This window comes from Takifugu flavidus, chromosome 9, assembly GCF_003711565.1.
Source record: "Takifugu flavidus isolate HTHZ2018 chromosome 9, ASM371156v2, whole genome shotgun sequence".
In the NCBI taxonomy this organism is placed as follows: Eukaryota; Metazoa; Chordata; class Actinopteri; order Tetraodontiformes; family Tetraodontidae; genus Takifugu; species Takifugu flavidus.
The window spans coordinates 5,444,409-5,467,333 of NC_079528.1; the positions used below are offsets into that span (position 1 = coordinate 5,444,409).

Consider the following 22,925-nt stretch of genomic DNA (forward strand, 5'->3'; position numbering starts at 1 on the left):
TTCATGGAACTACTCCTTCTCCATTCTGATATAGTTTCCATTATCATACAGGGAATATGAACCTGCAAAAAGACCCTAAAAGGCTGCTTTAGCTCCTCCTAGATGTTAATAAGATGCTACTCTGCCCTAAAGGTTACTGATCCACTCTTCTACAATAACGTTCCAAGAGGTTAAGGAACATCAGTTACATAAATTATTTAACAATATGTCAACCCCTGGAATACGAGCAATAACAATCAAACTGATGATTATATCTTATTTAGCCATATTTATCTACGCACATAACGAACAAGCAGAGTCTCTTCATGGCAGGACCCTTATGGGTTTGACCCCATTGTCAAGAGCTAAAACAGTATGATGGATACTGTATTATTATTATTATTATTACTATTATTATTATTTTGGTGCTTCTGCTGCACCAAAATTAGCAGACGTGTCCAAAATGATTCATGCGTTGCCAGGTCAACAAATGCGACACAGGCCTGCCTCGACTTTCACCAGTCCGTCAGAGGCCTCGCCCTCCCCATTCAGGGTCAGCACGGTGATATTCCAGCACTGTTGTGAGCATCCCAGTCAGAAAATGGCCTGCAGTTGTTTTCTTTGCGAAAACACCTGTCTAAACAGCAGCAAAGCCAAGGACAAGTCTCGCCTGTCAGCGTCGGTGACAGCTGCCGACAAAAATCCGCCGAGAGAGAGTTCCTAAGACTTTCACTCGAGCGAAACGATGCACGTGCGCTGGAATGACCCCAGCTGGGCTGCCTCGCCCCCCGCTCGGTTTCATTGTCATCCGTGTTGGTTTGGCACCAGACTGTGACATTTAACATCACGTAAGAGCAGATAAGAATCGCAGATATACCTGTAAGGATACAGTCCGCGGCGTTTCAAACTACACTTAATCCTCCTAATGACAGCAAAGATTCAGTGACCTCGACTCGCCGATAAAACGTTCTGGCGCCAACAAAAGGCCAGATTATTTAGGTGATTAATTAATACATCTTACAACCATTTAAAAAGACGTTTGTATCAGCTGTCCAGGGTGGATTTAGGGGCCATTTCAGGGAAGATTTAGTGAACAAAGACCAGGTGGTTCATTAGCTACCAGAGGCTTATTCTCTGAATGGAAGGAGATCTCTTGGGTGGTCAAGTTTCAGTCCTTAATCTGTATCTGTATCCTTAATCTGTATCGCTCTTCATGCAGGCCGGGAGCACCTCAGGGGCTCATCAGCAGAGACAATGTTATTTAGAATGAATATTAATGTCATTTCAGTCAAAAAATGCCCCAAAACTGCCCACAGTTTTAATATTGTTGTAGCATCTTTATTGAGAAACACAAAAACTAAACATTCTCTTTGAACTGTACATTCTGATATTTAATTCCCATTTCCTTTATTATGAAAGAACCAGAGCTGAGCTTGGGTTTGCTGAGCAAACATACAGAATTGGCAGGTATCACAGCTGACTGATCCCCCATTAAAGTCAGCAGTTCACACTGACATAACTGTCTCTAATACTATAACGTAAGCTATTCAAATGAAAAACCGAGGCTCTATGAAGCATTTAACACCTCCTGGGTCATTTTTCAGGTTTGTACTGTAACAGACAGCTGAACAAGGCCTCGCACAGGTGTCTAAAATGCTGTCAGTCTATGCACAGTTGCGCACTCACATACGTCCACACACATCTATCAGCACTTTAGACAAAGTTCGACTTTTCTGAACAGAACAAAGCCAGGAATGTGGCGTAGAGTAGTAACAATTACACACTTACATGATCTGTCCCCCGTAGAGAAAAAACAACTGAGGACTAAATAAATGGAAATGATTTCTTGCGTTACGACTAGTGCAAGCCTCTAACGGCAAACTGAAGACGGCTAATTTCAGATTTGCTCAAGCACCACAAGAAAAAAAGTTAAAAAATAAAACCACATCTGAGTAGCTTCTTAGTTTCATAGATAAATCAGCCTCAACAGGTGACAGTGGCGCAATGCTGCAGCTGCTCCAATGATTTAAACCGCCCTTCTTTTAACATCTGGATTCATCGCAGCAGTTATTCTTCCTCCATAAACCACCAGCTGATCCATAAATATAGATATGAATATATATGTTTGATAAGTTTTAGAAATGACAGCTGCGTGTAAACTTTAAAAAAAAAAACTGAGGTTCTGTTGCTTTTTTGGTGAACCGCCCAACTACAGAGCGTGGCTTTTAAAAAACCACACAGTCTGTTCTTCATCTTCCCTACACACAGGAACACAGAGAACACACTCTTACAGCGATCCCCCGCCCTCCAGCAAGAAGAAAAAAAAGTCATGGAATACTGACTAAAGACAATTTTACATCTTTGAGTGTGCTGGCATGTGGAGGGGGGTTCACTGCAGTGCACACATGGAGCTGCGGGGAGGGTTGACTGTCCTCGCCATGGTGTCCTGGCTGTAGTTCACAATGTCTGCCTTCACCACGCGCTGCAAATATGGAGAGAAGGTATTAAAAACACCATGACGGCATTGCAAATTGCACCATGTCGATTGAACATATTCATTCGTATAGGATTTTTAACCTAAACACTCTAGGACATCATGAAGCGAAACCCTGAAACCAGGCTAGAATATCGTTCAACTGCATCCACATAGTGTTTTGTTTCTGAGCATCATTCTGTCCAGCAGTGGTGGTGCAGATGTTCAGCAGACGTTTTGAGGTTAGAGAGAGAGAAAAAAGAAGCAGCTATTGTCTCACTCAACCTTTGTGTGCAGCTATTGAGTAGAAAAATATGCATTTCAGGAATATGTGTAAGAAAAATGCCCTCTGGTGGGAACAAATGGGCTGGACACTGATATGATGCTCACCAGCATCAGCAGCTATGTGGACACAAGCCAGATGTCTACTTTTCACTACTTTCACTACTTTAAATATCACGACTGCTTTGGGAAATCTATGCTGGATCTAGGGGAAAATCTCTGTTCTGCAGGGGAAACATACACTGAACTACTGAAGAGAACAAATTTTGCTTTGCTGGGAGGTCTCCCTTCTAATTGGGCCTTCGTCCTGCGGGTAGTCCACCAGCTCAGCTTTCACAATCCTCTGAGCAGGTTCAACACGTCAGGCAAGCAGGAATGAAAAGGTCAGAGGTCAGAATGATCGACAATGAAAAGTAGAATAGTTTGAGGACAGAAATGGAGCAAGAGAAGTCCTGATGTGAGAGGAAGCAAACAATGTGAACAAATGGTGACAGATGATTAGGAATCCATTACATCTTGTAAACTCCAGCTCTATAAGTAGTGGGAGCCCAGATTTTGATTTGATCCTGATGATTCGGCATGTTCTTGGACTATCTGACACAAAACCGGGAAGAAGGGAGCAGAGCGGCTGTCTGATTAACGAGCTGCCGAAGCCTGATGTCGGAGCTGGCGGGTGATCTGTGGCTTCGTTATCTGATCCAAAAGACAGAGGACCATGACAGAGAGGGGGACTACCAGGCAGATATAATACCGTCAGGGGTCGTGACCCTCGTGTTCAACTCTCCGAGGCTGTCAGCTGATAATGAGGTCTTCCTGGCCCCATGGCTATGCTCAGCCGTGACCTGCCCAAAGCTTCACTTCGATATGTGCCATAAAATTTGCACGACGCGTTCACATTTTTATCTTGAGTTTGTCCGTTTTAGGTCTCTGCCCGATTAATATCAGGACTACGCATTTAATCATTAACAGTAATGTTTTGCTATTTATAAATCACGTTGTCAGCCTACTTAATAAAATAAATTAGAATAAAAGACACAATTTACAAATATGCAGGTCACTCTATCGTCTCATGAAAGCTTCATTTAAACCTTTCGTGTCTATAATCATGTTTTGCCATCATAATGTGGTCATTATAGAACTGTCACCAATGTGTTGTCATTACTAAAGAAGCCACTAAATTGTCATAAAAAGGAGTGTGAATTGGATTAAACCACTCACTTTCCTTGGTTAGCCTGGATTAAAGCACTTTAGTTTATTTACAGAGATGTTTTGATAGAGAAAAAAGAAATAAAGTAGATGGACAGCTCCATTAGTAAACAATCTTTTTTAGTTAGTCAGTGTTAGTGTTGGTGATGGGAGAGGGACTCGAGAATTTGACCAGTCCTTCACTAACATGTTCTCCCTCCACTCAGGGCCCTGACCCCTCCATAGCCCCCACTTCATCAAGCGCTACCCAGCCAGTGTGGCTCCAGCCAGTCAAATCAGACTCAGGATTAATGCCTGTGGGGGAGGCGACCCTGTAAATCCAAAAGCTGCCACCACTGGGCACCACCGGTCTGGATGGCAAGCTGAGAATCTGTTCTGGCCCATGAACAGTGGGAGATAAAGCAAATAAATCAACCGGCCAATCCCAGGCCTCTCACCTCTGCAACAGCCTGGCTTTGACCTCTGACTCTGCGCAGTAATGTGGTCACTGAGGGCGTATTTACAGATGGGCAGCGTCTGTGGCAGGTAGACCATCACAGGCGGCAGACATAACAAGCTGGTGTTTACGCAACAAAAGGTTCTTTACTGTGTGTGTGGTGACCTGCACTGACCTAACACACTCACTTTGACCTCTGGAAAGGTCAGAGATAACATTACACATTAGACCGGGGCTCAGGAAATATCACGGAGCAATATAAATATGCACGTATAGCATGAGAAAATAAGGAAGCTGAAGCTTTTGAACTTTCATTCTTTTTTCTAACACAGAATTTAACCCTTCTATTTATTTTAATGCCTTATAATTACAATAGTTTTTCTGTAATATATTTACAATATAATCTTTTTTTGGGGGGTTGTCATTGTTAAAACTGAAACTATATTTTACAATTCTGTCTTCTTCCCACAGTTTGAGTTATCCTTAATATATCTGTATAAAAAGCAGGATAGTGTTTTTACAAATGCTGCTGCAGAATCAGACATTTTTCTGCAGCAAGTATTAATCATGTCTTACCTGCGATTGCTCTATTTCCGCTTTGTTTAGCTTTATACCGAGAATCTCAGCAGCCACTCTCTGAAAGCACAGATAAACCTGGAGGGGAACAATGAAAGGTAATAAAATCATTTTACATTTTCAGTTTCTGAATCGGCCAACACGAACCGAGTCTCCGGTCTTTGCTGAAACAAACTGGCTGAGGAGGCCGTTCTCCTGGCAGAACCGCTGGTGTTTGTCAGCCTTCACCGTCCTCATGTGCTCCAGGTCGACTGTGGACGAAAGGCAGCGTGATGTGAGAAAACTCGCCAGAGATCGATCGATAGATTTATGCGGTGGTTATGCAGCACTCTTGCAAGGTTAACCGTCACGTATCTGGACGTAAACAGAAAAGATAACTGTTTACACTTGTGTTAAGATGGAAGGGGATCTGTGCAGTGTACGAGAACAGTGCATGTAAATTAACTGTGAAAACAAAGCATAATTCATTTGTTATGTTGTGTCCAACTGGAAGAATTCTAATTTGATTTATGTTGCAAAAAGCGTCCAGAACTCTAAAAGGGAAACTTACTGAAAAGAAAACAACCAAGGTTAAATCTACTGTAATGTAAAATAAATGTAAATTCAGTAAAACATTCTGATGAAAAGAAAATACTTTGTTATTAGAAAGTCTGTAGGATGCGGAAGGGCGCTGCCGGGTGGCCCTGGACAGGTCAGCGGTCCATCACAGGACACACAAACTGCTCCCACAATGCTCATCATCACTCAATCACTGGCATTAAAGCTTACTGTGACAAATTCCTGTGTGTAAACCGAGTACTTTTCAACCCTGAAGCAAGAACCTCTTCTTGAACTGAAACAGACAAACCAGTTCAGCTGTGGATGAATACGCAAGATACAATGAGTGGATGACTGAAGTCTCGAGGCAACTCTCTCAGTAAGAGCGTAGAAGAAGAACAGTTTGACTTATGAGCTCGCTGGCCTTTAAGGTGGGCACGTAAGCCTAAGAAGCTTGCCCGTCACATTCATGTGATTTAGTGGGAGCAGGAAACATCAGCGCCTTCCTCTGCAGCTATTGTTACGTGTATTCAACTGCTGTGCAGTGATACCAGGCGCTCCTCTCCTCTACTTCTTCACCGCGGGGTCACACCAGGGTCAGTTAGAGAGGTCACCCGGGGGTCTCACGGCTGAAAGCAATAGCTCCTCTCTTTATTTCTGGCTTTGTGCAGAAAGGCGACCACACCCAGTATCTGGTGCATATACATGTCTGTGGTAGCTGGAGGAGGTCAGGCTACTGTACGGTGTTGCATTTCTCTTGCCCCCTAAAGTTTTACTCTTTGTGTGGGGTATTATTGGAGTTGTCAAGTATGCGTGTGCACGTAGGTGTGCGCATGTGTGTTTTTGAGAGGGGAGGTAGAGGGGCAATAGCAGAAGAAAGAAAAAGACCGATACAAAGCAAGCAAGAAATGTAAACACTGCACTAATCCTTCATTATTAATATCTCAGTCATATGACCCAAAGAAGTTAAAGTCCAAAAGAAACTTCTGGAAAGAATAATTCTACAGTAAATCAAATTATACCACCCTCTTCAGTGACATATAAACACGAAGCTTTCTGGGCAAGGGCAGACATTTTAACAACTACTCAATGTCTGAGGCAGCCTGTCACGTCTGTGCCTGCGCATAAACAGAGCTGTCTCATCGGCGTCAGTAGGTTATTAATTCCAGTCATTAACGGCGGAGGTAACCAGCATGCTACTAGAAGTAAACACTGTTAATCCTTTGGATCCTGCACACTTGGGAAAGGTTATCAATCATGTGTCACAGTCAGATTAGCCAATGTTAACATAATGGCTGAGGAACTGAAGAAGGCACATTACTGTAAGACTTTTTTTGAGTTTGTGACTTTTCTGCTTCTTTTTCATGAATCCGAGCAGAGGAATGTGAGTGGAATTAATGATGAATGTTTTCTAATGCTGAAAACTACAGGTGCAAACAATGTAAACAAGTGAGGACATTTAAGGCACTGGAATTCATTTTGATCTATTAAAATTGAATTGTAATCCTCCTCTACATAATTTAAAGGTGTTTCCACAGCTAGAGACATATCACATGACAGCTTGAAAACATCTGATTTAAGTCCTGCCCTTCTGAACGGGGGCTCCGATTTTCAGACAGAGGCATTTTTCAGCATGTGGCATCTGTCCGTGTAAACTGAACACAAGACTAATCCCACAGTTTTAGTGTTTTGCTCCATTTTTCTTACTAATGTACCCATTTCTACTTATCAGGTTAAAACAATCTTCCTTCGATGATCTGGTTTCCGTCCGTGTCTGTCAAACTGTACATCAGCTTAACAGCCCTGAGGAAGTGACTGCAAACACGAACTAAACTGTTTGGGCCTCCACGGGTATGGAGATAGTGGAGGCGATCATCACTCGTCAAGAGCGATGGGCCTCCCTCACACTGGTGACCATTACTGTTTATTTAAAAGGTCTGCCTGTCATTGTGCTGAATAACAAGACAACAGAGATTAATATGAGGCAGACATATTGGGCTTTTACTGCTAATAAGGCACTTGCGGTTGCACGAACCTGTGGCAACACGAGGGCATGGACATAGCATTCACCTTTCAAAGATGAGGAAATACTGAACATTTCTCTGGTAATGTACCTTCCCTTTCCTGACACAGTCTGTTGTATTATCTCTCTGACACAGCAAAAGGTCAAATGTGAGAGCTCCAGGATGGATTTTTCCTTTAGTGCTCAGCAGCACATGTTGCAGAAGGAAAACAATAAGTTAATAGCTCTGTTGGCTAACCAGCCTGAAACTCAACACCACGCGGGGTGATCCTCGGTGGGCTTTTTACGACCATGCTGTGATAACAGAGACACCTACTTACAGTCGTACCGGCTCGGCTGCTGGGGACCAATTGGAAAAGTTTACCCAGCGAGCAACTGCTTGACAAAACACAGTTATTTGCCAGCAGCCTCGTTATAAACCAAACTGAGGTTGTTGCAAAGGGGAGCGAGAACTGCAAGTGAAATGTGTAAACCGAGTGCACGTTTATGTGTTTGTGTGAGGCAGAAATGGTGGGCTATGTGAGTGTTGCAAGAAATTCCAGGACTCTGAGGGGTCATATCTCCATAAGTGAAAGTTACAGGGTTGAACCTAGTCAACCTCAAGGGAGAACATATCACTTGGAACATTACTTCATGCTACATTTCAGATCCTGTTTTCCCTGTATGCAGCAATTTTGATTATTCATCATGAATCATCATGAACAACTCCAATGATTTTACTTGTGAATTACTGTAAAAGCTATAATCAAGTTATTCTGCAGCTCACATCAGAAATATGATTAGAAATATTTTGGAATCGTTCAAAAACACAATAAAGACAATAAACTCTTTAGTCTGGTTTGACAAATGTCCTGTAAAACAGTACAGTATCATGTGTCTGAAAACCACTGTGAAAAAATAACACTGTATCCGTGGACACCTAAAACAGCTCAGTTGATTCTATAGAGCAGGAGCATGAAACACAGCCATTAGCCATCAGGTAAGGTTAATTGCTTGTGACATTTTATTTACCCTTCCATTTTCCTGAACATACAGGGAAAGGCTTCAAAATCTGAAAATGTATAAGGCATCATTTGACATTATGTTTGAGCGAGTTAGACAGTGATTTAAGTTTCACAGCAGAAGTGCCCAGTAAAACCAAATGACAAGTGGAATTTATGTGAAGGATTTCACTGACTGGGTCCAACTGTTTTACATGACTTGGACAGAGCATTTGATGGCAGATGTCTTCAAAAAATATAATTTAAATGCAAACAATAACAATGTTCCACTAAAATGTATAATACGGTAAAAGGCAGAAGTAGCACAGAGACTAGATGTGATCTTATGATAATACCCTGAGGTCAAGACACTCAATATGATTTTTCATATTTGAAATTAAACAAAGTTGAAATGTAGGAAAAAATGTAATAGCTAGGTGTAGCCCAGTTAAATCATTCAAGCATTTACCACAATTTAAAGTCTGAGCATGATGAAGGTTATTAACTTTTTTGAGATGAGTACAGACAGATGAAGTACTCTTAGTAGCCTGATGTTGTGGAGGTGAGCAGGGCCTATGCAACAGTCCTCTGGGGGTGTCTGACAGAGACAGAGCGCTCTTTGTGCTGCAGTGCCCCTGCCCCGGTGGCCTGAAACGGACCGGGTCTGTCAAGGGACTCTCTTTCCACTTGGTCTGAAGTGTTCTGTCGACAGCTCATTGATCACAGCTCATCTTGTCATTTGATCATCTTTCATAAAATAACATGCAGACGTATGCTGGCGCACACCCGTGTGGATGCACGTGTGCATTTGAAATAATGAGAAACCGGACCTTAAGATAATGCGCCTTTCCTCCTTGCTCCAGAAACAGGATGTCCAGCAGTAGCTCCACATGCAGGTAGAGGGCTGAAGTGCCAAAGTGTCACTGCTATAGTAAAAGCTGGGGCTGAAAGTCTTGCAAGCACGGTTAATAGGCTCCATGGACTTGTGAACGGTGAACAAAAGGCCCAGTTCTGAGCTGACCGCACAAGAAGCAGCCTGGGGTTTCACTGGCCATGTCCTCCAAACTCTCCTGTCGCTGTTAAACTAAGTGGTCTTTTATGGGCAAGCAGCAATACATGCCTGTGTGAGCCAGCAATGTAACTATGAGCTATAATAAGTATATGGAGCACAAGGGAGCATTCATTATTGTACACATTAAGCTCCTATGTGTCCATTCTCAATTATAAATTCATCCCGGTGTGTTAAAATACCACATATATTCCGCTCGTACCCTCCATGTGCTCTCATATGTCAACAGAATGTTCTCTTCTCAAAAGACTAAGCAGGTTGTTAAGATAGTGAACTTGTCTTTGGAGTAAAGTGACATAATTTTTCTTCGCATGATATGCACCTCTGGATCCAGGTTAATTAGCTCTTTATCAACTCTGTGTCGCTAAGGTTAAATTCTAGGAGTTCTTGGGTCTCTAAGTTGTGGAGTAGTGCAGAAATAATGTACAGCCTGAGCATGATGAGGGTTCCAAGCTGCACTCAGGTCAGGTGGCTAAGCTGTGCTGTACAACTCAAATGGCCCATGACTTACCACACAAGAAGGTATGCGAAGACTGATCATCTACTGCATGTGCAACAATATTTGCTTTATGGATGGCTAAAACGAATGAGGACTTTCCATGTTTCGACAGGCACGAGACTTAAAAGAGATGATAGTAGGGGGCTGGAGTTGTATAAAGAAGCAGTTTAAATTTAGTATTTAATTGCTTCCACAAAAAACACATACAAGTATGTTTCATACATCACAAAAAAAAAACGTACAGCTGCTTTTTCATATGACCTTTAAAGCGAAGCGTATAGCTGAGACGATTTATTACCCCCGTAGGCAGGTTTTAACGTTATTTCCTATCTTTTCCAGGCTTGAAAGACAGTTTGGTCATTGAGATAATCTGATAAGCACATTGGTTCTGACCCTTTTCCTTAAATAAAATGTAAAGAGAAACAGGATACTCTGGATCTGAAGTCATCTGTAAACATTCCAAAGCGTTATTCAACTGTACACCACACCTCACTGTATATATACTGTCTCGAACCTGTGGTCTCTTTACCCACACTGCAAAACAGACACTGCTGACGTGTTCATCTCTTCTATCTGGGGAGGGGTGAGGGTGCTGGGGAATGAGTACTGGGCTTTTGTCCCACCACATGTCTATTGTGGCTAAACCTCTCCCTTGGGGGCAATTAGGACCTTTTAGTTTGTTGTAAGAGGACCTAAGTACGAGTGAGTTGGGCCAGGAAAAACATTTTTGAGTTAAACCAAAAACAGAAGCACATTGAGCTCCTCTGCACTCCTGGACTTCTGAGCATCCCTCTATTGAGAAATGTGCAGGCCTGCACTGAACAGACAGGAACTGTGGCAGTTTTACAGGGGCATGGAGGTGAGAGAGCTCGGAGGGGGGGGGGGCTTCAACTTCACCTGCGGCCTTGCCAAGAGGCCAAATAACTCGAGACCAACAATGTTGGTGGCAAGAGTATGCCTCATGATGATGATCAAGGGTTGGGGGATCGATATAAGGTTTTAACTTTCACGTAGCTAGATGGAAAACTTTACGGAAAGAAGTGGGACAAGTAACAATATGCAGCCTGATCTGACATACTGTGCAGGAAGGTAAAACAAGCATGTTGTTTAACACAACAGACAGAGAGCCAATGAAAAGACATTACAGTAAAAGCTCAAGTGTAAGTGTTACTCTACACATGTGAAAGACTAGCATTAAGAGTAGGTGTTACCGAACATTTGCACAGGGAAGAAAATAGAGGTGCACATGTGTTTTATAGATGGTACAAGATAGGGAAAAATAAACAGAAAGAGAGAGAGACAGGTAAAATACAACCTCGCCAGCCACAAATGAGTATGTTTCTCATGGCAGGGTAGAGTGGATAGGGGGAACAGTATTGGAACTACAGAGCCAAAGGGCCATGAGTGATGAGGAGGGGTTAAGAGAACTGAACCCATTTAAGTCACCCAAATAAGGGCTGTGCAAGTCCATGATGGATGTTCAGGAGTTCCCCGGAGAGAGTGCTCTAGCAATGGGAACTGTGATGGGTGGGGAATGAGCAGGGGTCCTGCGATCCCCACTTAATAAAAACAAATTGTCTTGATAAACGACACAAGCTTAATGTCTGCTAAGAAATATGCCTTCTAATATTGCACAGTAACATGGGCCACTTTTTCAGTGCAGTGGAAATAAATAATAATGCCCCCTTAATTTAATTCTTTATTGGCTTCCTTTGGGAAAGGTTTCCTGCAGTATTATACTGTATGTTGGGAAAGCGCACGGCGCTTAACAAGCACACTTAACCCCAAGCAGCCATACTGGGCCCAAAGAAAGGAAAGGCTGTTCCCAGTGGTGACATGGCACAGGAGGGCAGTCAAGTCAGAGTAAGAAGAGGAAGGCACCGAACCATTAATGAAGCAGCCTGGTCCACATGGAGGTTCAATTACAGCAGAAGCAGTAAAGAAGACTGTGTTTGGGTAATTCAGGAAATTTAAGCTCAGTGGATACAGTAGTACGTGACATGTAATGTATAAAAAGTCACATTTAATTGTGGCCTGCATGTTACTTTTATGACAAAAAAGAGCCCTCATAACTTTATAAAAACGCAACCTTTAATATGTGGAAAATGAAACCACTAAAGGTAATGGCTGCTTCGAAATACCAGTACCGTTAATGTCCACATTCGTAAACACAAAATAATAGCAGAGAAACATCCCAGTTACCCCGGACCCCATAGACGAAATTAGGTTTGTTTTTTTAATGTTGTGCCTGTGCTTCTTATTTTTGTTGTCACAAATATCTCATCTAACTCTGAGCCAAATCTAAATCTGATCCAATCAAAATTCCACGTCTGAAAGAATGCTGTGCATTCATATTCCGAAGAAAAATAGTTAGCCAGCAATACTTAAGAGCTCCTCTGAGGAGAAAAGGGAAATTCATAAAAAGCCTAAATAAAAAAATGTCAGTGTGGACATTTCCAGCGAGAAAGCTCGAGTAATACATGTCAAGCTCCCTGGAAAAAAAAGAGGCATCCATGGGAGGATTCATAAAGTCTTGAAAAGTAATTGATTGCTCCTTGAGGGGCAATCTGTGTGGGATTTTTTTTTTCTTTTTTCAGCCCTTAGGACCAGAAAAAAAAAACATGCACCATTCCCAGCAATGGTCATTAGGGGGAGAATGGCTGCATGAGTGTGGGGGTGAAGAGCCTGACAGTGGGATGAATATTACAGTACACACACTCACCCACACACCCAAAACCTAGCCTAAATACAGAGGCGCCCACCGTTAAAGCCAGGGCATTAGCAGATGCAAATGGATGCAAAGACAAGAGAATGTGCTCCAGACAGGCGAGCTAAATCCTGACCTGTGGTCTCTGTTGAGTAACATTAACGAAAGCTTCCTGTGAGCAGGCACCACTCTCCTGGTACTTCATCATTGCTCAACAAGGTGGACAGTCGCCATTACAGGCGCGCACTGACGCCCCACTTTACAATAACACGGCAGCAGCTACGACTCCACATCTGTCAAGTGGATGTTTAAAAAGGCTCGCCATTATTAGCCTTTATTTTGGGACGAGATGGGTGGATGGGTGCAGACTGATAACAGAAGAGCCATCTGGTTAACATCCAGTTCTTCTCCTTAACCAGGGACTCAGGACAGCAGCGCAGACTTGGGAAGATGGGTACCGGTTGGGGAGGGGGGCATAGATAAGCAATACCCTGGGTCCACTCGCCCAGGGATCTTAAATCATGGTCATTCACTCCCCAGAGTTCACAAACATCAGCATTCCCATCGCTCCAAAACCCCAGTCTCTTATCAACTGGCTTATCATGCCAATCAGTTATGTGCTGCTCCAACAAACACGTCTGCTACCATCAAACACTCACTCCTCCACGCACAAACACAGACATGCAAAATGATAAATGCATCATGCCACAACAGGCAATACATACAGTATTAGACCAAATAGGATTTAAGTGTGGCCATCTTTAGAAATAGTTGAATCCTTTCAAATGTGTGTTTGTGCAAATATATATTTATATGTGTGTTATTCTCACTTTTGTTGCCAATCAAGGAAACGACAGGCTGGACGTCGGACTCTTCGTTGGCCTTCTTCACCATGCTGAACCAGTCCTCCAGATTCTCAAAGCTCTGGTAGTTGGTGATGTCATAAACCAGGAGAACGCCCTGTTCGAAATAAAAACAAAAGGAGCAACATGGTCATAATCCTTTGATTTGAGGAGCCTTGAAATACTTGATGTACTATATTTGTTCATCTCAAATTTATTCAGATTAACATTACTGATAATAAAAGAAGGGAGGGGGGACAGTAGGTGGTGCTGCTCCTCTTTTTAAACAGATACATAAAATAGGGACGTTATAAAAATATGTCTTTAAAAGCTAAGATTTCATGCAAAAATGTCCTTTGGGAGGAATCTTGATCATCTAAAACAATACTTTTTGTGTAAGTAAAAGTATCTGAATGTATATGATATGTGAACCAGCCAGGTTAGCAGGGCTGTTTACACAAACACAATAATTAATCATGAAGTCATGCCAGCACACATGCTGTCGCTGCTTCAGCTGTGGCTGAAAATGAGGCCAAAGTAAATGACTCTACTTTCACTGCATGATGCAACATGACCAAAGAGGTGTCTGTTGCTTTTTGTTCAGCAGACACACGCTGTCACAACATGCAAGGTCAGTGACGACAGCTCGGGCCTCTGACAATTCCGTTCAGTATCTCTGAAAAGCTGTGATTGATTACAGGACATGCAGCACGGAACAAAAGGTGTGAAAGTTCCATACAGAGCAGAAGAGAAACTCTCAAAGCAGTGTGTTGGCATGTGGCAAGGACGATCATTTTGTTCATTAAGGAGACACACAGTAAAGGAGGCGCCGCAGACATGGATTATAAACACACTCTTATGGCAACCTCTAAAGTACAGTACAGAAAAAACATGTCACTTTAGCTATTTTTAAATAGAGCTATATTTAAGGAATGGAAAACAACCTCTAACCTATGTTTGTGTAGCTTCTATAGGGCAGCATGGCGGTTGGCATACAGTAAGTATATAGTGACAGGCTTCCTTCTTGTGCCTAAAAACCTAGATCATTAGCTTCATGAGAGGTTTGGCACAGACAAACTACGGTCATTCAAAAGGCCTCTTCAATCAAGTCTGGAAGTGACTATAACAACAGAGCTACCTGCAGATCCTTGTAGCACTCAATAGGAAAGCCCTGGCCTACAATGTGCAGTAACTTTGGAGAATAGAAAAGAATTGGTTTGGTTTATTTAAGCTCTTTTGACCTGCTACTCACTGAATCCAAAGGACAGTTTATTATGATTTGGTTATTAAGGAAGGGAGTGGCGGACCTGAATGAAGCTGGACTGGGAGTAACAATAAGCTTTAACTGACTATTGGGTATTTTGATGCTGATTCTTCCCTTTGTGAATTTTATCTCTTAAGTCTTAAGTCTGATGAAGTGAATGTTGAATCCCAGATATAGAGTGTCAGATCATAAAAGACAATTAAAGGTAGCGGTAAGAAACTGTGCATCGTGTTATCTTACATGAGCTCCATATACATATTTATCAAGCATTTTTCCTCCTAGTGTTTGGCCTCCGATGTCCCACACTTGGAGAGTCACATTCACGTTGCCTGTAGAGGAGAAAAGGGATAAAAAAATAGAGTCACACAAAACTGACCTGGAATTTGAGTGACAAAAAGCATGTTTTTGTTCTTTCAAATCACTGATATGTTTATTTTATTTAAAGTTCATCCAGAGGTAAGCTGTATCCGGAGCCTGCGTTTTAAGGTAGCAATTTCTATAATAATAGCTAACACTTCATGTATGTAAGGAAAATAATAAATCAGAGTTTAATCTTTCACACTAAGCACTCTTGTCTGGCAAGACATACACATCTCACATCCAAGAATATCTTGCCTTCAGAATGAGGTGAATGAAAAGGTATGCTCACCCTATAATTTAAATTTTCAATACCTTGACAGCAAAAAATAGACTAATGAGAATAAGAAGAGCTGTTTGTATTGTGCCACATTCTGCCAAGGTAGCAAAGAGGTTAGTTATTTAAAATATAGCACACAAGTTTAAAAGATAAGAAGACGCTTGTCCAGTGCCTGTTCAAAGAGACAGAAGAGGCAAGATGGAGAGATGGTACAAAAAAAATCACATCTGAAAGGAAATATTTCTTCCTCTGGAAAATGAAGAGTGGTTGAAAGAAGAAGAGGAGGAGGGAGGGTGGGAAGGAGGGAGGACGAGACAGTGGGGAGTTTATGTTGGTGTGATGGGGGCCTGGGCTGGAGCAGCGGCGGGGAGCAGAGCGTACCCTCCGGACACGGCTGGACGACTGGAGCCCTTCATGAGTCCTCGCTTTTTTACAGCGGGGAAAGGAAATGCTGATGTTCACACTCACTACATCTAGACTATACAATGTCAATGTAAAGCTCCATAGAAGAGTTCCATCCCACCCACCATGCTTGTACACTAGCTTTATTTATATTTTTAAAAATACAGCGCTGACTCGACAGACACTGACATTTTTGTCTGCTTATACTTTGCAAACTGTAAAAAAAGATAGGGGCGCCTTTAAAACCAGTAGTGACCATGGATTAAAGTCTAAAAGTAATAACTTTCTTTAAAATACAGATATAGATATATACAGCTATATATTCAAATGCAGATATATCTTGTTGATATTAATATGGTTATGTTTTAGTCCCATCCTGACATTGATTCCCAGAAAGTCCTCCAAAGCACTTCTATTTAACAAATTCATAATATATAGTATATATGCAATAGACGCCCGTTTCCCTGGCTCTTTGTCCCCATCTTTCTGAAGCCATTGTTAATCCCAGCTGTCAAAAGTTTATTTTGTCCAAATTAGCGTGGAAAAACCGCAGATGGATAAAACTGTCAGTTGCATAGGGGCAGGGCTTGATAATGTGGTTATAGAATGTCTCACTAATCTTATTATTCTCTTGTTGGAATGTCATAACTTTCACTTTAAATCAATCCACTTCACTGCCTGTATCTCAAAGTTTTACCTTGAAACATCTGTAAGGGCTATTGTTATATAAATATTAAAAAAAAGTCCTTACAGGAGAGACTGGTGTATGGAAGTCTCGCTTCTCATCTCCTCATGCTGGAAAATGTACATTGAGTTTGACAAGCCAGGTTTTCATGGTGGGAGAGGCCAACACTGCTAAAGGTTATCCTCCCCTCCCGCTAAAGACCCTTACAGTCCCACAGAGACCCAGAGAGCCACATAACCTTTCCAATACAAGGCTAGGTGGGGGTCCTAACGAAGTTTGGGACCACCCAGATCGCAAAGTCTACCTCTCTTCATCAGCTCATCAACACCCAATTCCCCAGAAAATGGGCCTTTAACAACTCTGGTGCTGGTCCTAGTGCTGTTACTGCCCCAGTGATAGAGACATCCATGTGATGTATCGAATCATTAGAGTCATCAGCAACTGGTTCAGGAGAGAAACTTACTGGAAATCAAGGTCATACCATTACAACATTTGTTCACATGTTCATAAAGAGCAGAGCCCTGGCTGAGCTTATGGTTGGCTCTTTTGATCCACTCTCTACCACAGCATTTTTGGGGGTTCAGCCTTCCTAAGTCTCATAAGTTGAGACTGACACAAAATCAAAACAGAACCTTTCAGCCAACTCACAAATCAGTGTAACTTTTACTTTTAGCACTTAATTTACCCTCGCTTGATGTTGTTTTAATAGTAATGAAAGAATCAAGGCACTTGGCAAACTGGAAGATGTGGACTGCCAAGTTTCAGAATCATTTTTAAGATCACCTTTTTAGTCGGAAGGGAAAATGAAAGCTTTAATATAAATATAACATTAGTCAATAAACATTTAGTGTATTTCACCCATCTAAAAGGGATACAGAGTGGCAGCATTTCTGTGGGCTAAAAAAAAATAACATAAATGTTTTATGTGGCAGAGGACAAAGATCATTTGGATTGAGAGATCAGTATATAAAATGTTAATGTATTTACGCTGTACTGAGGCCAGCGAGTTATGAGCAAGGCCTGCCTGCATGGGCAGAAGCTACCCACTGGCCTTGGAGGAGGAAAAAATGCACTGTTTGCTCTGCAGAAAAGAACTTTCAAAGTGAATATGCATGAGAAATAGGAGACACTGTATAATGTGATCAGTAAATAAACATTCAGTTAACTTGTGGGACAACCTGGCAGGAAGAAGGGGAAATTAGAAAATACAAAACATGCATGTGTTTCAAACATTTGGAATAGAATAGCATTACAGCTTTATGGATAAGCCAATTAACCTCGGCATAATGTCCAAGATGATTCCCTCAGTAAGTGATCCCTCCCTAAAGATCACCAAGGTGTCTCACCTGGAAGGCTGATTCTCTTTAAAAAGAAATCCAGGCCAATAGTTTGTTTGTACTGCTTCCCAAAAGCCTCCTGCGCAAACCTGGTGGCGATTGACGTCTACAACAGAGACGGACAAAAGAGTGACATGCAAAGAATGACAGCCAGAACATCTTTGTAGGAATCTATGTGAGCAAAAACATACACAATCACTTTATATATGGTCTGAGGAGAAAGGAGAATTCTTGCTTCATTGCATTTTACAAATAAGTATTATTCACACCCATAATATCAAATCTTCATCATAAAAGCAAAAGTGAAAAATGACCCAAAAAGAACCTCCAGAAAAAATACAGAATATTATGGAACTTCCTAATAAAAAGGATATTTTGGCTCTGCAGATGAAGAAAAACTTGCCACATTTCTAAGTTAAGCTTTTTAAACATTTTTTACTTTATATTACTTCTATAAAAAAAGAAGAGGATAATCCATCATGTCAGCCTTTTCCACGTCCTGCGAACCTTCACGTATGTTTTGCAGTAGGTTAATTTCATCATTACAAAATCCTCCGTGTGCAAAAACATCATGATTGACTGGTGGCCACGGTGACGTAACCGTCTTCCTGCTCTGCTGTCTCAATACGCAGCCGCACTTCTGGCAGAGAGAATCCATGTGAATTACAAAAACAGGTGACAGAGTATGTGTCATGTCTGCAAACGGCAGACCTAATAATTGCCACAAATTATAAAAGCCTCTATCACTGTCAGTGTTGGGCTGGAGGAGGAGGAAAATAGCGGGTAAGGGGCTCTCCTGTGATCGATGTGAAATCACAGCGCTCAGCTGTTGTGCCAGATGTGATTCACTATGATGGATGATGATTACCTGAGTGTCTAAAATCTATTTCCAAAACGGGGAGCTAACAAACAGCAAAAGCCATGGGGTTTGTTCAGTGTTAAAGCAATATGTTTTAATATATTTAATGCTAGGTTAGTATTAGCGGACTAGTTTTTCTTTCAAGTCAGCTGAACTTTGTTTTCCAGCAAGTGATACAGTTCAGTTTAATGTGGTTAATGTGATTTGAGAGTGGTTTAAATGGGTGGACTTTACCCCTTTGATGAGAAGAAGCGCATTTATCAGTCCAATTTCACTTATTTCAGTTAATCGACAGGCTTGAATGTGACAGAGTGAAATGTGACTATAAATTACCCAGACATGACTGATGCAACAAAAAGAAAACAGGGCCATTTAAGTAGCCAAAACAGTCCCTAACAACACAGGAATAACAAGTTTGGACAGCAAAAATGTATTCCACATGCTTGCAGTGGCCTCATTGGCTATTTGCCTTGGCATTCTAGTAGCTTGGCTCTTCTCCTTTTATATGTACGTCTTTTTAAACATGCAATTGGAACTATACAGCAAATGTTAAAGCCTGGCTTAATACTTGCACTCTAACAGAGAACAACTTAGGGTCAGCGATGATATGGATGCCGGGAAATGGGGGGGTTCCTCTTGAAAGCAAAAACAAGGACTGAGGGGAAATGTGGCAAGTTGGGTTTGTCAATGCAATGCAGCTCAGAATAGCTGTTTCTTCTGATCAGAACGGGCTTTTAAGAACAGCTTAAAATGGTGGAATTCTAATGATGAGCGTTATCATATGAGTTCATTTGTTTATTCAATGTGTTTTTAATAAAAGAAAAAAACTAAATCACTAAATGTAAGTGTGTAGAAACTAAATTTCCCTACTAAAGTATGAAAAGTATATCTTTTATATTATTAGTAGTAGCAGCAGCAGCAGTAGTAGTAGTAGCAGTAGTAGTAGTAGTAGCAGTAGTAGTAGTGGTAGTATTAGTAGTAATGGTAGCAATAGTAGCAGCAGCAGTAGCAGTAGCAGCAGTAGTAGTAGCAGCAGTAGCAGTAGTAGTAGTAGCAATAGTAGCAGCAGTAGCAGCAGTAGCAGTAGTAGTAGTAGCAATAGTAGCAGTAGCAGCAGTAGTAGTAGCAATAGTAGCAGCAGTAGCAGCAGCAGTAGTAGTAGCAGTAGTAGTAGTAGCAGTAGTAGCAGTAGTAGTAGTAGCAGCAGTAGTAGTAGCAGCAGTAGTAATAGTAGCAGCAGTAGTAGCAGCAGTAGCAGTAGTAGTAGTAGTAATAGTAGCAGCAGTAGCAGTAGTAATAGTAGCAGCAGTTGTAGTAGCAATAGTAGCAGCAGTTGTAGTAGTAGTAGTAGTAGCAGCAGTTGTAGTAGCATTGCCCAAGAGCAGAAGACTAAGTGACCTGTAGCTCAGTGTGAAGAACAGAGCCCAGCATCTAAAGAGCCTGTTTGAATGTGAGACTCCATATTTTTAAAACATCTTCCTCAGGTGGACAAGCCTTCCCACATTTCCCTACATTTCTGAATAGACACCTAACCACAAGCAAAAATACCGCAAAAAATGCTGTCCAAGAAAAACTGATCCGATTGCAAATTTGCTCAGCAAATTGACATTAATAAGGGGGGAACTGCATTCAAGATGTCAGTCAGTAGTGCCTCCTCAAAATGGGGGGCACGTCTCCTGTTTCCAACCCAAAACAGACAAGCAGGTAAGTCATTCAGACAGTGACGAGCTGACACCTGGCAGCAGCGTGAGGTGGGTTATTAATGTAGCGTATCTACTGGGAACTGACTTGGGTGTGTTCTTTGCACCTCCTCCCCAAAAGAAAATGTCAACCTTCCAGAATGAGAACATTCATTTTTCTCATTGGGTCTCAGCATTACACCTACATTTATTTTCCTTCTCCCAGAGGAAGGAGAGATTAGTTACGAAAGGGGGGTGTGTAACTGAAAAGCACTTGACGTGCCGGCATCACATTTACACCCGTTCATGTGATCTGAGATTTGAGATGCACTGAAGAAAAAACATAGCTGGGTTGTCATGGCAACGTTCATGCTTTGCTGCAAATGACTGTTCGGCTGAAGATTGCGTGTCACAATGTAAGGACTGGAAATTGATCATTACACATCTGTTTATTTGGCCCTATACCATATGTTTTTAAAATCAGTTAATACACCAGTGGTGAGCTGAATGAAACATTTATTACGGTATAATATCGATTAAAGCAAGATATTAAAATCCATGTACAACTACTCTCTGATTATACCTAAAAGTAAAAATATTAAAAAGTTTGTGCTTATTCTATTTCACTGTTTCTCAAGATCTTTTTTGTCAAGCATAAATCTCTTGATTTCAATAACTATAACCAGTATTCTTCTACCTATACTTATATTCAAATTTATTAATAAAATAAAGAGTAGAATTTCAGGTCAGATCTGTGGAATCATTTGCATGTTGTCATTAAATTCCCTCCTATTAAAGATTGTTCTGACTTAAGACATTATTGTCATACACCATGCAAATAGGAAACTTGTGTGGTGAAAATATGAATGTTTATTTCTATGATTAAAATAAAATGAAGCCATTCACGATCTTACTGGCAAGAAAGAGACATTTATTGTCAGTTTTTGCTAAAAATGAAGGGGGAAAAAACTCAACTTGTTTCCACTGGTTAAAGATAATAGATTACAGCAATGTTCAGCAGACAGTAAATGATTAAACAATAGTTATATAGAGAATACGCAGATAAAAAGATAACTGATCTGTGTAGTATGCATCATTATTAATGAACGCTTGAGATAAATATGTGTTTATGTTTAATACAGTGCATGTAAATATGTAATAATAAACAGTCGATTCAGGACACAGCCCCCGATAGTTCTCAGACCTCATATTTTAATTTTTGAAAGCCTTATGAAGGTGGCTTGCCTTCCAATGAGTACGACAAAATGCCTGAAAGAAGTCCATACACACGATATTATATTAAAAGCTGCATATGTCAGTATAGATTCATATTTATCCTATTATGATCTCTTGTGTTAGCTCACAACTAGCATAGCTTCAATCGCGTCGGTCACCATGGACACGGGGAAGACGGTGCAGCGTCATAACAATCACGTCTGACAGCATGATATTTGGGACAATTTATCATTTTAACGGTGTCGTGAGGGTCAATTCTATAAAATATCTCTAAACTCTCACCTTCCCGCACGCTCCGTCTCCAATCACTACAAATTTAAGCTGCCTGTCCTGGCTGTCCTCCTCCGAATCCGACATGGCGTTGAATTTTGACCCGACTGTGTTTTTTTGAGGAAAATCAAAAGCGTCGACAAAATTTTACAGGTGTCTAAAACACGTTTTTAGGCTAATCACGACTGAATTATAAGATAGTGGAGAAAGACACGGACAGCCGCCATTTTGAAACATTGATGCTGCTCCACTTGGCGTGGTCCATTCACTCACTGCTCGCTGGGCTTAAACTTATTTTTACGATTAAACAAATACAATGGGACCAAAAAACACCTATTTTAAAAGCGCATTATAACTTAGAGTATAGCCACATGACTCGGAGAGCCATTTCGCCTTTGAAATAAAAGTGTCAAACCAGAAACTACAACACCAACAACTTGGTAGCGTCCTGCATGTGACGTATGAGACGCGTTGCTATGGCTGCACAGGTCAAAGGGGGTACTTGTATTTCAGACTTTGCGACTGTTTCACTTTTCTTCTTTGACTAGAAGTCTCTTCCTGCATTTGTATAATTTTTGCAGCTCACTTTTTAATTATTCATCAAAATGCAAATCGCACACATAATTCATGACGAAACGGGATGTTTGAGCATACATTAAAGTACCATTACAGGCGTGTAATGTTTCCCCTCGACCACACAGGGCGCCTGCAATAACTGAGTGAACTGTTCTCGAAAACTGATACGTGATGAAGCCCGAAAAGACTTAAACTGGACTAGATAATGCTGCTTACATATTCATTGTCATGTAATCCAATAGTTTAGTTATCTAAGTGGTCACAGTAGTCAACACTACACCTGTCACAGCAATACAATCTATACGGCAGGTCGGTGTTGTTGTTGTTGTTATTATTATTCGTATTATTATTATTATTATTATTATTATTAT

At 41.3% G+C, this 22,925-nt stretch overlaps 1 protein-coding gene across 1 annotated transcript; it reads right to left on the bottom strand.

Annotated features, from left to right (window-relative positions):
• Window positions 1-1,295: 1,295 nt before the first annotated feature.
• On the bottom strand, window positions 1,296-22,251 carry rab28 (RAB28, member RAS oncogene family). Its single transcript, XM_057043293.1, has 7 exons — window positions 21,991-22,251; window positions 17,944-18,040; window positions 15,114-15,202; window positions 13,598-13,727; window positions 5,100-5,203; window positions 4,953-5,030; window positions 1,296-2,461 (listed from the first exon to the last, which is right to left on the bottom strand). The coding sequence occupies exons 1-7, from the start codon at window positions 22,063-22,065 to the stop codon at window positions 2,369-2,371; spliced, it is 666 nt and encodes a 221-aa protein (XP_056899273.1). The 5' UTR covers window positions 22,066-22,251; the 3' UTR covers window positions 1,296-2,368.
• Window positions 22,252-22,925: the final 674 nt, after the last annotated feature.

Coding starts and splice junctions, on each gene's coding strand:
- rab28 (XM_057043293.1), bottom strand. CDS start 22,065: ATGTCGGATTCGGAGGAGGACAGCCAGGACAGGCAGCTTAAATTTGTA. Junction 5,204..13,597: donor TTCCTTGATTGGCAACAAAA/GTGAGAATAACA, acceptor TTTCGTCCACAG/TCGACCTGGAGCACATGAGG. Junction 2,462..4,952: donor CGGAAATAGAGCAATCGCAG/GTAAGACATGAT, acceptor CCATATTTGCAG/CGCGTGGTGAAGGCAGACAT.